At 38.5% G+C, this 15,796-nt stretch overlaps 1 protein-coding gene across 2 annotated transcripts; it reads left to right on the top strand.

The window, feature by feature from the left end:
- The first annotated feature begins 2,208 nt into the window (after positions 1-2,208).
- On the top strand, positions 2,209-10,475 carry LOC110756328 (uncharacterized). 2 transcript variants are annotated; one of them, XR_015826388.1, is made up of 10 exons: positions 2,209-2,384; positions 2,545-2,688; positions 2,907-3,425; positions 3,534-3,889; positions 4,037-4,585; positions 4,905-6,108; positions 6,428-6,781; positions 6,970-7,207; positions 7,367-9,468; positions 9,577-10,475. XR_015826388.1 is itself a non-coding variant. In XM_088245933.1 (9 exons), the coding sequence occupies exons 2-9, from the start codon at positions 2,602-2,604 to the stop codon at positions 9,328-9,330; spliced, it is 5,271 nt and encodes a 1,756-aa protein (XP_088102059.1). In that variant the 5' UTR covers positions 2,209-2,384; positions 2,545-2,601; the 3' UTR covers positions 9,331-9,536. The 2 variants fall into 2 exon arrangements, 1 of the variants encoding a protein (XP_088102059.1); XM_088245933.1 differs by lacking the exon at positions 9,577-10,475 and having other exon boundaries at positions 7,367-9,536.
- Positions 10,476-15,796: the final 5,321 nt, after the last annotated feature.

Here is a 15,796-nt window from a genome sequence, read left to right as displayed (position 1 = left end):
CAGTAAGTCATCTTCAACTCTTCTTCAAGCTGCCGGAAACATCAGCAAGTCATCTTCAACTATTCGTCAAGCTGTCTGAAACATCAGCACCAAACACGCAGCCACTGGAAGAAGAACAGAGTACTCCCCTGAGACTTGCTTTTCCCTATGGATGCTTTGGGCCCAGTCCTCGCTAACTTAAAAAAAGGGGCAACGAAGGCTTGATCTACCACTCTATGGCGGTCCGAGAATCAACAAGCTTGGACGAGCCTTCCGATGGAAAAAGACCCCAACAAATACAAAATTAGCAAAAAAAAATCATGAGACCCAAACCCCCTCCCTTCGATTTCTTCTCCCCCATTCCCCATAGACCTCTCCATATGGGCATAATTCCCCAAAACCCTTGCAGCAATTTCGGCGTCTTGGCCGAAGAAACGGTACTTGTAACCGATTTCCACCATCAAAAGGACATCTGGGTACCTCTTCTTGAGGTCCACCACTTGCTGCTCCAAAGGCGTGAACTTGGCAGGTGGGTTGGAAGAAGGAGAAGGTTCTGGAACGTCGAAAGCTTCTGGAGGAACTTTTGGTGGAGGGAGAGATTAGGTGCGGTGGGTATAGGGTTGTGGGTGTGGGGAAAGAGTTTGGGTAGTTTGGATGGTTTGGGAGATGAGGAGGTGAGGTGGGAGGAGAGGAGAGTGCGCTTGGAGGGTGAGAAATTGATAGTGGCTGTGATTTTGGGAGGTGGGGTTGGTGGGTGATGAGGTGGGGAGGAGAGTGGTGGATGGTTGTCTCTCAACAACAAAGGGAAATCAAGGGGGAGGGGGAGAGGGTCTGGGTGGTTGTTGAGTTGGGGTTCTGGGTTCGTTAGGAGGGGGACCGTGGAAGATTTCTTTTCTTTTCTTTTTCTGTAGCGGGTGGAAGGTGGGGAGGAGCTGGGGTTCTGGGTTCATGGGGCCTGGGGTGGAGGGTGGTTGTTGGATGGGTTTGGGTGGAGAGTGGTTGTGAGATGGGTTTGGGGGTTGGAGCTTGAGGGTGGTGCCCATAGGGGAATGGACAGAGAGAGAGAGAGAGAGAGAGAGAGAGAGAGAGAGAGAGAGAGAGTTTTTATTTCATTTTTTAGTATTTATTTATTTTTAACGTACGAAATGACCAATTTGCCTTCATATTTAACTGCAACATTGACAGAATGTAACGGTAGGACCAATGGAGCAATTAATATATAGTTAATGGACCATTTGAACGAATAATTTAATTGAGGGACCAAAAGGTAAATCAAGTACAAATTTGAGGACCATTTGAGTTATTTACCCAAATGAAAATTTAAGTAGAGGCCATATGAAATCAGGAATTGAACTCCTGATTTTGGAGGAATGAAAATGTGCTTCAACACTCAAGTTGAACAAAAACTTGAGCAAGAAGTAGTGTCACGTGTAAAGAACAAAAGAAAAAAAAACTCCATAGTGTCGATCCATGTAAGAACATTTCTTTAATTGCTATGCTCCTTACCACTACGCTAGTACAAGCATAACATATATATTGAAAAAGTAAATGTTGATGTGATAAAAAGGTTATAGCTAGTGAACAAATAATTGCTATGTGGTTGAAATTTGGAAAGTATCATATGCTTCTTCCACTTCTACTTCTCCACGTATAAAGTATAAAGCATAAAACATAAAGCATTTAAAGCAGAAAGCATACTAATCCGTACAAAGAATCTAATTTTTTATTTTAATTCCGATTACGGATTACTAATGCATTTACTTTACATAAAGGAATGAAAATGTAAATGGGGCCCACACAAAATCGTGAATTGAACTCCTGATTTTAGACGAATTAGACTCTTGGATGGGAGGTGATATTCTAACCCATCATGAATTCATCTTTTTTACCCATTATATCCCCACATAATTTTTTAAAATTCCAAATTTCTCATCCACTTTAACCCAACAAAATTTTCCATATAAATATATTTAGAACAAGGGCATTTTAATAATCAAATTAATATCAATTCTAATTCAAGGGAATTTAGTAAACAATATAGGGAATTAGTACCATTCCTACTCCGTTGGTGAGAGTTTAGTACACAGCTTTAATGGGAATCCAAATTCTAATTTCTCATCAATTCAATTCCTCCTTGTCCAATTATGGATTAGTAAATAGCAGAAAGCATATAAAGCAGAAAGCAAAGCAAAGAGCATAAAGCAGAAATATTTGGGACAGCAGCGCATGACATGGCTAAGTAATCTCGTACCAAAACCCAACCCCTTCACCTTCTCCACGTATATTTGCCTTTCCCACTTCTTGACGTACTTCAACACTCAAGTTGAACAAAAACTGGAGCAAGAAGTAGTGTTACAGGTAAAGAACAAAAGATTAAAAAAAGAAGCTCCATAGCGTCGATCCATGTAAGAACATTTCTTTGATTTTTATCAGTACTCTTTCGGAACAAGTTTAAAAAGAAGTCCTTTAAAAAGAAAAAAATTTGGTTAAGGTCTCTGTTTAATTACCATTTTGATTAGTGAAAATGGAATTGCCTTCTTAATCTTCTTAGATTAATGCATGCAGATATAATTGTCTTTCAACTTCACCATATCAGTTAAGAAGAGAACAAAGTGTGAGGACATGATGGAAGGCTCTGAGAGCTTGACGGACATTCTGTTTTCTTGGTCTCTCCAAGACATTCTTAATGAAAATCTTTACCAGCACAAGGTATTTAATTAGTTCCTATGTTTATCTTCCATTGTCATCTTTCTCTTTGTTTTTTTTTCGTTGCAATGGAAGCAAATCGAACCTTTGACCTATCCTTATTGTAACCTGTTCTCTTTGTCTTGTTTCTTAAAATTTGATGAGATTTTTATGCTTCGTATTATGCATGCATGTCCTTAAAAATGAAGTCTGAAACCAATTATTTGATTTGTAATCTTTAGGTGGAAAAGATTCCTGAATCATTTCAGTCGGTTCAGGATCATTTCGGGTCTTATTCATATCCTTTGTTGGACGACAGTCGGACACAACTGCGTTCCAGTATGGAAACTATGGACAGAGCGCCATATAGTAAGGTAATTTCTGTTGAAGAGTTGAATCCATATGGAACAAAGCTATATGATATCAAGGTTGATTGCTGGAGAAACCTGTCCACCGATGGCAGCAAAGGACCGTACAAAATTCTGCCTGGAGATGTTTTTGTTTTAGCAGATACTAGACCCGAAACTGTTTCTGATTTACAGAAGTTAGGGAGCTCTTGGGCCTTTCTAGTAGTCACTGAGGTCTCCAAAAATAAGAACGAGGATGATAGAACTGCTCTTCATTTTAAAGTCAAAGCGTCAAAAGAGTTTGAAGTCAACCATAGCATTCATAAATCACTCTTTATGGTTTTCTTATTAAACATAGCTCCTTACATACGAATATGGAAGGCGATGCACATGTCTGGAAGTGCAACATGGAAGGTACAAATTTTTGGTTTATCAGCTTGATAGTTTTTTCTTTCCCTCCTCTATTTCACTAAAAATTTTGAGCTGTGACACTTGTCAATATTTTTTCCCAAATTTTCTTAGGTGGTATTCAGTGGTAACTTTTTGAAATCGTTCAAAGAACTGAAGTCATTCCAATTGAAGATGTCAGTACTGAGTCTTCTACTTAGGATTTCGAGTGGCTGGAGACCCAGGAGACAAAATGTAGAGATAGTTTGTAGAAGCTCTTCCATGATTTTAAGGAAATTTAAGGTTGAAGGGCTATACATTCTCAGCACAACAGACATAGTGAAAAATTCAAGATACGTTCAAGTGTTAAAAATCTGGGACATATTGGCTGATCTACAGGGTATTGAAAAATTGGTGGACCGATTAGACTGTATATTTAAAAGATATACAGATGGTTTTATCAATCTCTGCAGGGAGAGATGTCTTGAGGGGTATGCTGTTTTGCCTCTACTATATATTTTTATGAATTGATGTTGCCAGAGCTTTACACTATGCTTCCTTGGACTCATGTAACAAATGTTTGATCAGTTTTTTTAAATAAAAGAGTGCTGACTTTTACTGGTTTGTATTGTGACCAGTGATGTGGAAGTTCCAGCAAGCTGGCCACCCTCTTTGGATGTTCCCCGATTCAAAGATGTTAGCATCACGGAAATCCCAAATGATTTTGTTGGTCACTCTTCTGGAAATACAAGTTATGTTGAGAGTTGCAAGGTCCGCGACAGTTTGTTGCTGATGAAATTCTATTCCTTGTCATCTTCTGGGGTAATGAATGTCTTGCTTTCCGACCATGAGGGTAGAGAATTGGATCTCCAGTTTGAAGTTACTGACCAAGAAATGGAGACCATCCTTTACAATAGAAGTACATTTATTCTAGGACGGTCAGGCACTGGGAAGACGACAGTATTGACCATGAAGTTATATCAGAAAGAACAGAAGCACCGTAGGGCAGCAGAAGAGGGATTCTACGGTGTTGGGAGCAATACATTCAGACATGTTAGTCCGAATAATGAGGCTGAGCAGATTTCTTCTTCTTCGTCTACTAATGTGACTGCTTTGCGCCAGCTTTTTGTGACTGTCAGTCCTAAACTCTGTTTTTCTGTCAAGCAACATATTTCACAACTGGAAAGGTGAGCGGATTATTCGAATAATGATGTTTGCTACCTTTTTATTTCTTTAAAAATAGTTTGTTTTCTTCAGAAATCTATTTACTGTGACCCTTTTGTCAGAATGTACCATATTTATGTTCTTGATTAACTTGCTAGTTGTTTGAATGCTTGCATAGTACCTGGGGACATGTTCTTGAAATCGTAAATTTATGTGTATAGATCTAATTGTTAATTTATTGGTTCAAGTTCTGGTACATATGATTAAGAATGAATTTGATATATATATATATATTCGTTTCAATTGTAAATGTCAACTTCATCAACTTTTTTATGTTCACAGTTTCGCTTGTGGTGGAAGCCATTCAGGTCAATGTAGTTTGATTGATATGGATGATTTTGATGATGAGGAAGCACAATTCAAGGGTATCCCTGATTCTTTTCTTAATATTCCCCCCAAATGCTATCCTCTTTGCTTAACATTTCGTAAATTCTTGATGATGCTTGATGGAAGTTTGGGTAATTCTTACTTTGAAAGATTCCTTGACATCACTGAACTTCCTCACAACAGACTGCAAAGTTCAAGATCAGTTTTGCTGCAGAACTTTCTAAGCACGAAGGAGGTCAATTATGAGAGATTTAGTTCATCATATTGGCCTCGTTTTAATATCCAGTTAACAAAGAAGCTTGATGCTTCAAGAGTCTTTACTGAGATTATTTCTCAAATAAAAGGCGGTCTGGATGCTATGGAAGCATGTGATGGAAAACTCAGCCGGCAGGATTATGTGCAAATGTCAGAGGGAAAGGCTTCCGACCTAGACAAAGAGAAGAGAGATATAATATATGATATATTTCAAGTTTATGAAAAAATGAAGAGAAGGAATGGTGAATTCGATATTGCTGATTTTGTAAATGATATTCACCGCCGGTTTAAACGTGAAAAATATGAGGGTGATGAGATTGATTTTGTGTACATTGATGAGGTTCAGGATCTTGCCATGAGCCAAATTGCACTGTTCAAATATATCTGCAGTAATGTTGAAGAGGGCTTTGTTTTTTCTGGTGATACAGCGCAAACCATTGCAAGGGGGATTCATTTTAGATTCCAAGATATACGACATCTTTTCTACAACAAGTTTGTATTGGATTCAAGAAGAAAGAAGCATAAAGAACAAATGGACAATGAGAAAATCTCAGAAATTTTTCATTTGACAGAAAACTTCCGAAGCCATGATGGTATACTGAAGCTATTGCAGAGCATTGTTGAACTACTTTATCATTTTTTTCCCCACTCGATTGATAAGTTGAAACCAGAAACAATTCCAGTATATGGGGAAGCTCCAATTTTAATTTATTCTGGAGAAAATGAAAATGTATTCGAAACAATTTTTGGAAATAGTGTACTTGTTACTGGGAACACAATTGGTTTCGGGGCGGAGCAGGTTATTGTTGTACGTGACGCTAGTGTACGGAAGGAAGTCTCCAACTCCATACAGAAGCAAGCACTTGTTCTTACTATAATGGACTGCAAGGGCCTGGAGTTTCAGGTCACTACAGTGTTTGTTTCTTTGATTTGTTTAATAATCTTACATAAGTTATTATCACTGAAAATTTTCATTTAATATATTTTGATGTGTTTGATCCTCAGTTACTTCTGCCAGGTAAAGGTTCTTCTGTTTTTGTTTTTTTCATTCAAATTTTTTGTCTTGCTACATCTACCACCAGCTATATCTTCATATAAGACAGTGGTTGATATTTGAATATTCTATAAGAAATTTGCTGCAAATTTAATATTTTTATTCCAGTTGAAATTGTCATATTTGAAATCAATGTTCGGTACATTCTTAGCATTTGCTCTTTTTGCAGGATGTACTCTTGTACAAATTTTTTGGATCATCACCCCTGAAAAATCAATGGAGGGTGATATATGATTTCATGAAGGAACAAGATTCGCTCAATTCTGCCTTACCTGAGCGTTTTCCAAGATTTGATGATGCAAAACACAGCATGTTATGCCACGAATTAAAGCAGTTATATGTTGCAGTCTCTCGTACGAGACAGAGGTTGTGGATTTATGAGAATGTTGAAGAGCTCTCCAATCCCATGTTTGACTTTTGGAAAAAGAAATGTCTTGTACAAGTTAGACAACTTGATGATTCCCTAGCCCATTATATGCAAGTTGCAAGCAGTCCACAAGAGTGGAAAGCACGTGGAATTAAGGTTTGCTTAATCATGACAAGAGTAATAGCACTGTTAATTGATATTCTTATCATTGTTAGAATAATATCATGATCATTATGATTATAAAGTAACTTTTCTTACGATCATAATAACTATTGTCATGATCATCATCATAACCATTAGTTTCAATAATATTAATGTATCCTTTTTATTTTGTTTTCTTGCAGCTATATCAAGATAATAACTACAAAATGGCCAGAATGTGCTTTGAAAAAGCTGGTGATACATTCTGGAATAGGCGTTCTGAAGCTGCTGAACTTAGAGCTAAGGCTCACCATATGCGCACTTCAAATCCTGAAATGGCTAATTCCATGCTTAGGAGGGCTGCTTTAATATTTGAAGCTATCGGCCTGTCTGTTTCTGCTGCCAGAGGCTTTTACGATTTGGGAGAGTATAAACGAGCTGGTATGATCTTAAAATCTATTGTCTTTGTCTTGCCAGAATTCATGTTACAGTGAAAAGGCTATTGTGTTGTGTGACTAGTGACAGCTTTCAGGGTATCCTTTGTTGCACTTAAAATCTTAAAATTGTTGCTTTTATCACTTAAACTTTTTGGTGGTGCAGGCTATATTTATTTGGATAAATGCAATGAACTGGAAAGAGCTGGGGAATGCTTTTCTCTAGCTGGATGCTATGCGCTTGCAGCAGATGCGTATGCGAGGCGGAACTATTTCTCTGAGTGTATTTCTATGTGTTCCAAAGGAAAACTATTTGACAGAGGTCTGGAATACATCAAAGATTGGAAACAACATGCAACGGCAGAGTATGGTAAACGAGGAAATGGGACTGCTAAAACTGAATTGGATTTTCTAGAGATTTGTGCATTTCACTATTCTGTTGTGAAAGATGAGAGATCCAGGATGGAAACTATCAGATATGAAATGTTTTCAGCTCAGAAAACTTTGAATGGTCTTCTTTCTTCAAGCACCTCTAAGTTTTTGTGGGAAGACAAATTGATGGATAATCGTAAACAGCAGTCAGAAGGCAAAAAATATAAGACACAGGTTTCTGCTGATTCACTGCTTTACTTTTGGAATTCTTGGAAGGATAAAAGTGTTTACTTGATTGAATATCTAGGGAACTTCGAATCGATTGATGCCGATGAATACAGAAATTATGAAGACTTCATTCTAAATTACTTAGGAGTATGGAGGCTGTTTCATGAAGATCTGAATCCGATTTATCTTTCAGTCATCTCTGATGTGGATTGGATTAGAGGTGTGGAGAAAAGATTTTTTCGAAGTAATGGGGAGTTAGTCTCAATTGACGTTCACAAGTATGTTTCAGCTGCTCAGAATTATTGGAGTTCTGAAATGCTATATCTTGGCATTAAGGTTTTGGGCAAACTTGAAGCTCTTTACAGGTTCCTAAGCACTAAATCTCATTCAAAATTCTTCAGAAGCAAGTCTCTTATCCAGATATATGAGGTTGTGACATATCTTCTTAACTCTAAATTTCTGAAGCGGAGCCTGAGAGATCATGACACACTGCAGAAATTTGTGAAGTTGTCGGGTGATAATTTTGTTTCCTACATATTTCCTTTAGATTGGAGGAAATCATCAAGAGAGAATATGATATCTCTTCGACGGTCTGATGCTTGTAAGAATTTACTGAAACAAGTGATAGTTGAAAACATGAGCTCATCCAAAGAGCTGTCTTCAGGGAAAATTGGATACCTTGCTTCAATAATTCTTGCCTCTGGTAAGCTGAATGATGAACTGTGTGCGACGCTTGTGAAAAATATTGAGTATAATCCACTATGGAAGGCGTTCATTGAGAATCTATGTGGCAACATTCAAGAACTAAGAGTGGAGTCTCTTTTGTCAACGTTCTGTGATGCGTTGTTCAAAACTTATAACGAAACTAGGAGTGCACGTTACTACATATCACCTAGTTGCTTCTTGTATCTTGTTGATCGCCTTCTGATTTGGGTATCTCTTTGTCAAGGTTATGTGATCACTGAAAGATCTTGCTTTATTGAATGGCTGATATACCATGAGAAAGATACCAAATTAACTTCCTGTAAAGTTTTTGATGTGCGAATGTCTTTTGAAGGCATCCTTCAGTTTTTGACTGATGTTGTTCGGGAGTGTCTCTTTGATGAGGCGACCATGATTGAGTGGATTGGAAATTTTACCACATATTCAAAGAAGTATTATTCTCTACTAATGCAAAGATTGGTTATGACATTGTGTTTGCTTTATTTGAATTTTGGGATATGTTTTGATATACTCTTAGATCTGATGAAATGGGAATATGTCACTGAGAATCTACTACCAAGGGAGATCTATGCTGCCCTTAGAAGAATTATTTCTGTACAGAAGTCTCTTGTTATAAATGTCAATGTGCTTCCACTCAAAGAAAATGTCAATGTGCTAGCTAAAGCATTTAAGAAGACTGGCAGTGCTTTGGTAATTGCAACTTCTGGGATTGATTGTTCACAGTTCGTCTGTTCAGATGCCATTTTTGTCGACATAAATGGCAACCTGGGCATGGTTGATATATTGAGACTTTTGTTTCCAGAATAATAGATGGTTGAAGCTTCACAAGGTCAAACTGGGTCCATGGAAGGCACTCACATTGCGACAGAAGTAACCTCCCAAAGGATTCTCATTGCTTCTTGGAAATATTTGAGGGTTTCGTTTTGGTTAGAAAAGTATTTGAAGGTTTAAAATTAGTTATTACCGTCTGTTTTAGTTTTCTATTTATAAAAATTATGTTTCAGTACCTAATATGAGCAACCTTATTGAATTTTTCTTGTTTCTTGACATTAGTTTCAGTTGGATGTGGAGAAACTTATGACTGATGTATGGTCTACACTTTCTGAACTCCGTTGGTCGAGAAGAAAAAAATATTATATAGACAATTGCTGGGCATGCTTGATCAATCGATGAACTTAAATTCGTGCTGCATTTGATGGGAGGTGGGTCTTATCTGTAACATACACTACATTATTTTTCTGTTTCTAACAGATTAGCTTTAGAATAGCTTTACTTACTCCAGATTAGACATCAGTGTTAGACTACCTTTGTCCAAAAGCTTAAGCTGTGAAGGAATAGGCCAACAATCTTGTTGACTATTGTCTCAAAAGCAAAGTTGCTTTCGGTCAAAAGTAGAATATATTATTTGGCATTGGCAGACAAAGTGGAATGGGAAGCTGCATGTGGGAGACAAAAGGCTAGCATTTATTGCTAACTTTTGACTTGATGGGAGGCCTTTGGCCGTTGGCTTCTTTGAGAAGCCACTTCCTTTGGCTTTAAAAGGAGAAGCAGCCGCAGCCCAGAGCATGCGAGACAGAAGTTTGCAGAGAGAAAATTTGAGAGAGGAAAAATAAGAGTTGGGCAGCAAAACAAATTGTTGCTGTCGTTGGTTATTTTTCCCTTTCTCTAAATTGTACTCAATTTGTATTCTCTTTATATTCTTGAGTGTGTGAGCTTGGGTATATTTGGGGCTTGGGTTTCTGAGTGTTAAACACTATTGTATTCTCTCATTGATTATAGTGGAATACTCCGTCGTCTCCAAACTGGATGTAGGCATTGCCGAACCAGTATAAATCTTGGTGTTCTTGTTGGTGTTGTTTTGTGTTCATTATTTTTATCTCCTGCTAGTTGTGTTTATTTTCACTCGCACTTGGTTGACGCTTCCGCACAACAAGTGGTATCAGAGCTCCAGTTTTCGGCTCTTCTTGAAGAAGCGACTCTTCCGATTTCAATATTGTTCAGGTATTTCTATGCACGAACACCTCAATGATTATAATAAAATACTTGCTGATTTAGCAAACCTTGATGTGAAAATTCCTGACGAGGATAAGGCACTATGTTTGTTAAATTCATTGCCTGATGATTATGATCATTTGACAACTACTTTGTTGTATGGAAAATCCGAGGTGAAACTTGAGGAGGTGTCTGCGGCGTTGGTGAATCATGAGTGTCGTAAGAAGGAATTGAAGACTCAAAATCCACAAACCGAGGCACTTGTTGCAAGGGGTCGAACATAGGAAAGAAAATCTGGGAAGCGGGGAAAATCTCGTTCAAAGTCACGAGGGAAGTTTCCTGCTAAAGACGAATGTGCTTTTTGTCGCCAAAAGGGTCATTGGAAGAAAGACTGCCCCAAATTGAAGAACAAAGAGAAGGAGAAAGCGAGTTCTGAAGCAAATGTTGCAAAATCTGGAGATGATGATTTCGAGTTTGCTTTGGCTAGTTCATCTGCTGATGTTCACTCCGAGGAGTGGATTTTGGATTCAGGTTGCACCTATCATATGTGTCCCATTCGGGAATGCTTTTCTAGCTTCGAGGAGCTAGATGGTGGAGTTGTTTTGATGGGCAATAATAATGCTTGCAAAACACAAGGGATAGGCAACATCTGTTTGAAGATGCATGATGGAACAGTCAGAGAATTGAGTGATGTTCGGTATGTACCGGATATGAAGAAGAATCTCATCTCATTGGGCGCTTTGGAATCCAAGGGTCTCAAAATCACCATGGAGGGTGGAGTTCTTAAAGCTGTGCACGGGGCACTGTTAAAGCTCATAATTTCATACATATACATGCCCAATTTACTTACTTCTTTTGCTTAGTTTCCTATAATTCTGAGTTATTTGCCTCTATTTGTGTGTTTTGTAGGCCAATAGAGCAAGAGAGCATAATTCATGCAATTCAAGCATGTTAAGGCCTAATTTGGATGAATGGATGAAGAGCTTAAAAGACAAACTCATTTTGGCTACAGCCCCCTGCCAGTCCAGTTCCGTAGGTCATATTTCAAGCTTTGTTTCAGCAACCTACACAGCTCGGATGAGGCAGCATTCTTCATGAAAGTTGTTCCAATGGGTGTGTACTATAACATATCCAAAATTCAGCCCCATTGGATAAATATGGAGTCTGTTACCTAGCAAACACAGAGCCATGCTCAGGATGGATTTTATCAGCGCGCAAAATGAGTTAGCAATTTGTTTTGGCCTTAACTTCCTCCTCCGAGCTTGGATTGGGCCAATACTTGTGTGGTTGGATCATACACATTCTGAACTTTACAATGGACATCTTAAAGTCTTCATTTGATTCAGCCTAGCCCAAGTTGTAAGCCCTTGAAGTTGCTGGTCATGCTGACCTCAGGATGAGCTAGTTGGAAGCTTGGTCATGGTGAGCTAGGCATGAGCTATTGTAGCTGGTTGGAAGCTTAGTCATGGTGACATGAAGATGAGCTAGGGCTGCTGGTGGGATTTATTGCTGAAGTGCATCAACCAATTCAGATTTTATAATGCAAGTGTTGTATGCATTAGTGAAGTGCATCAACCAATTCATCTTTTATAATGCAAGTGTTGTATGCATTAGCCATATTGAATTCAGATTTATCACTCCCCTCTCCCTATAAATACCACATCCATTCCACATTCAAGACACAACAAATCCTGAGATTCACAACCCCCACAATTCACTCCAACCATCCTCAAACACTCTCACAATCCCAAACACTCCAACAATCACCAAAACAACTCCAGCTTTCTTCTCTTCCATTTCCCTACGAATTTCATCTTCCTTAGCCATCACCACTCACTCAAACTCATCCCAAATCACCTCCATATCCTTCATACATCTTTCTAGAAGTGGGGAAGCTCTTGGAGAAGCATTAGAAGTGGAGAAGCACTTGGAGAAGCCTTGGACACCACAAGAACTTCAGAAAAAGGGTTTTTCTACTCTTATTGCATTCATTATGTTTTCTCATTTCTGTTCAAGTCTCTTTTCCATTATGAGTAGCTAAATCCATAACTAGGGCTTCGATGTAACCTAACATGAATATTCTGGGTTTATAAGTTTGGAGTTTCAAGTTTGATTCATGATTCATGTTCTTATTCATTATGCTTATAAGTTAACATGCTTGTTTGAATGATTGATCACCATTAGAACTTGTTTGTTAACTATCTTGGTTTGAATTAAGAGTATACACCATGCTTTAATTCGAATTGAACTATGAATAGGAAGAGTATGTATGGACATTCGACAACAGGGATTAGATACATACTTGGTTGTTTAAAATGTTCTTCTATGCTTAATGGGTTCCTAATGCTTAATTTTAGGTTAGACAACAAATGATCAAATTAGGGAATTAGGAACACAAGGTTAGGACCAAACACCATGGCCTAATCATACTTTAGCTAGAATCAATCTTTGAATCTGAATTAGACTTGTTACTTGAATCTTTATAACCCAGAATTGAATTGTTATGGTGAATCGAATGCCCTAGTCTCCAAACCTGTGTTTTAACTTTCAAAACCACCCTTTGTTACTTTTGTTTACTTGCTTTCCGTTGCAATTTCAGTTTGTTCATTTCTTTCTATAATCACAAGCATTCTCACTTCAAAGTTCATTTTAATCTTGCTGCATTTGTTTTCAAACTCACTCTTGCTTTAAATTCTGTTTTAGATTTAACTTCCTAACTTCTTGAATTTGGTAATCTAAAGTACATAACTAATTTGAACTTCTCAGTCTTCGTGGGTACGACCTCGTACTTGTCTTGCTATACTACTAATTGCCCCGTACAATTGCGAGTTAACATATTATTAACAACAGGCACTGGTGGTGATGAAAGGTACAAGACGAAATAACTTGTATTTCTTGCAGGGGAGTACTGTTATTGGTGGAGCAGCTGTCACCGAAGCTGCTGACGCAGATGGCACAGACACCACGAGGTTATGGCATATGCGTCTTGGGCATGCTGGTGAAAAAGCGTTGCAAGGATTGGTGAAGCAAGGCTTATTGAAAGGTGCAAAGGCATGCAAATTGGAATTCTGTGAGCATTGTGTGTTGGGTAAGCAAACTAGAGTAAAATTTGGCACTGCTATTCACCACACTAAAGGCATTCTGGATTATGTTCACACTGATGTTTGGGGACCTTCCAAGAATGCATCTTGGGGAGGTAGCCATTATTTTGTCTCCTTTGTTGATGACTTCTCTAGAAGAATATGGGTGTACACCATGAAGCGTAAAGATGAAGTCTTGAAGATATTCCTGAAGTGGAAAAAGATGATTGAAACGCAAAGCGGTCGAAAGATCAAGACTCTCAGATCAGACAATGGAGGTGAATATAAGTCTGATCCTTTCTTGAAAGTTTGTCAAGATGAGGGTATTGTGAGGCACTTCACGGTTAGGGAGACACCGCAACAGAATGGGGTGGCGGAGCGCATGAACCGTACTTTGCTTGAGAAAGTCCGGTGTATGTTGTCTAATGCTGGTTTAGGAAAGGCGTTTTGGGCTGAGGCGATTACTTATGCAAGCCACCTTATTAATCGGTTGCCTGCTGCTGCGAACGAGGGCAAAACGCCCATGGAGGTATGGTCTGGAAAACCTTGTACTGATTACAAGTATTTACACATATTTGGTTGTCCTGCTTACTATCATGTCAGGGAAAGCAAGTTGGATCCAAGAGCAAAGAAAGCTCTATTTATGGGCTTTAGCACTGGCGTGAAGGGATACCGACTCTGGTGTCAAGATGAAAAGAAATTTTTTGTAAGCAGAGATGTGACTTTTGATGAGGCTGCTATGGTTAATCAGAACAAGCATGAAGGTGAAATTGAAGCAACCAAAACCATGAGTAGTTCAAAGTAGGTGGAGTTACTGAAGACTCCAGTTGTTCCAGTAAGGTCTGATGTTACAGACACTAGTCCTACAGTTGATTCTGATGATGAGGACAAGGATGATGAAGAGGAGGCACCTACCCAAGAGCCTTCACAGCAACATGATTTTATTGCAATCAGAAGACAGAGAAGGGAAATTCGGAAGCCTGCTCGGTTTACTGATATTGTGGCATATGCACTTCCCATTATTGAAGATGATATTCCATCCGCCTACAAAGAAGCTGTCAGAAGTCCAGAAAGCGTGGAGTGGAAGAAATCTATGGATGAGGAGATGAAATCTCTTCATAAAAATGAGACTTGGAAGCTGGTTCAGTTACCAAAGGGGAAGAAAGCAATTGGTTGTAAATGGGTGTATGCCAAGAAGATGGAATCTTTGGGAAAAGACAATGTAAGATTCAAAGCCAGATTGGTAGCTAAAGGCTATGCTCAGAAGGAAGGCATTGACTACAATGAGGTATTTTCTCCTGTAGTAAAACATTCTTCTATTCGTATTTTGTTGGCTTTGGTTGTGCAGTTTGACCTCGAGTTAGCTCAACTTGATGTCAAGACGGCGTTCTTACATGGTGATTTGGAGGAAGAAATTTATATGTCTCAGTCGGAAGGTTTTAAGGTTGCTGGCAAGAAAAATTGGGTTTGCAAATTGCAGAAATCATTGTATGGCTTGAAGCAATCTCCAAGACAATGGTACAAGCGATTTGATAGGTTTATGATCGGGCATAAGTACACAAGAAGTCATTATGACCATTGTGTATACTTTCGCAAGCTACAAGATGGAACCTTCATTTATCTGCTTTTATATGTTGATGATATGCTGATAGCATGTAAAAGCAAAGTAGAGATTGAAAGGTTGAAGACTCAACTGAGTAATGAATTTGAGATGAAGGACTTGGGAGAAGCTCGGAAGATACTGGGTATGGAAATTGAAAGAGATAGAGCGAAGGGCAAGATTAGTCTGTGTCAGAAGCAGTATTTGAAGAAGGTACTACAACGTTTCGGGATGAATGAAAATTCAAAACCGGTTAGTACGCCTCTTGCCCCTCATTTCAAACTTAGTGCTTCTATGTCTCCTAATACTGATGAGGAGAGTCATTACATGGCTCAAATTCCATATGCAAGTGCTGTTGGTAGTTTGATGTATGCTATGGTGTGTACTAGGCCTGATATTTCACAAGCTGTTAGTATTGTCAGTAGATATATGCATAATCCAGGAAAAGGACATTGGCAGGCTGTGAAATGGATTCTACGGTATATTCTGGGTACTGTGGATGTTGGTTTATTGTTTCAGCAGGATAAAGTTAATGGTCAATGTGTTGTTGGATATGTAGATTCTGATTACGCAGGTGATTTGGACAAGCGTAGGTCCACTA

This window comes from Prunus avium, chromosome 8, assembly GCF_965620075.1.
Source record: "Prunus avium chromosome 8, drPruAviu1.hap1.1, whole genome shotgun sequence".
NCBI classification, from domain to species: domain Eukaryota; kingdom Viridiplantae; phylum Streptophyta; class Magnoliopsida; order Rosales; family Rosaceae; genus Prunus; species Prunus avium.
Note: the sequence above shows the minus strand (reverse complement) of the source record. Positions and strands in the feature narration are given on the sequence as shown.

Coding starts and splice junctions, on each gene's coding strand:
- LOC110756328 (XM_088245933.1), top strand. CDS start 2,602: ATGATGGAAGGCTCTGAGAGCTTGACGGACATTCTGTTTTCTTGGTCT. Junction 2,689..2,906: donor AAAATCTTTACCAGCACAAG/GTATTTAATTAG, acceptor TGTAATCTTTAG/GTGGAAAAGATTCCTGAATC. Junction 3,890..4,036: donor AGGGAGAGATGTCTTGAGGG/GTATGCTGTTTT, acceptor TATTGTGACCAG/TGATGTGGAAGTTCCAGCAA.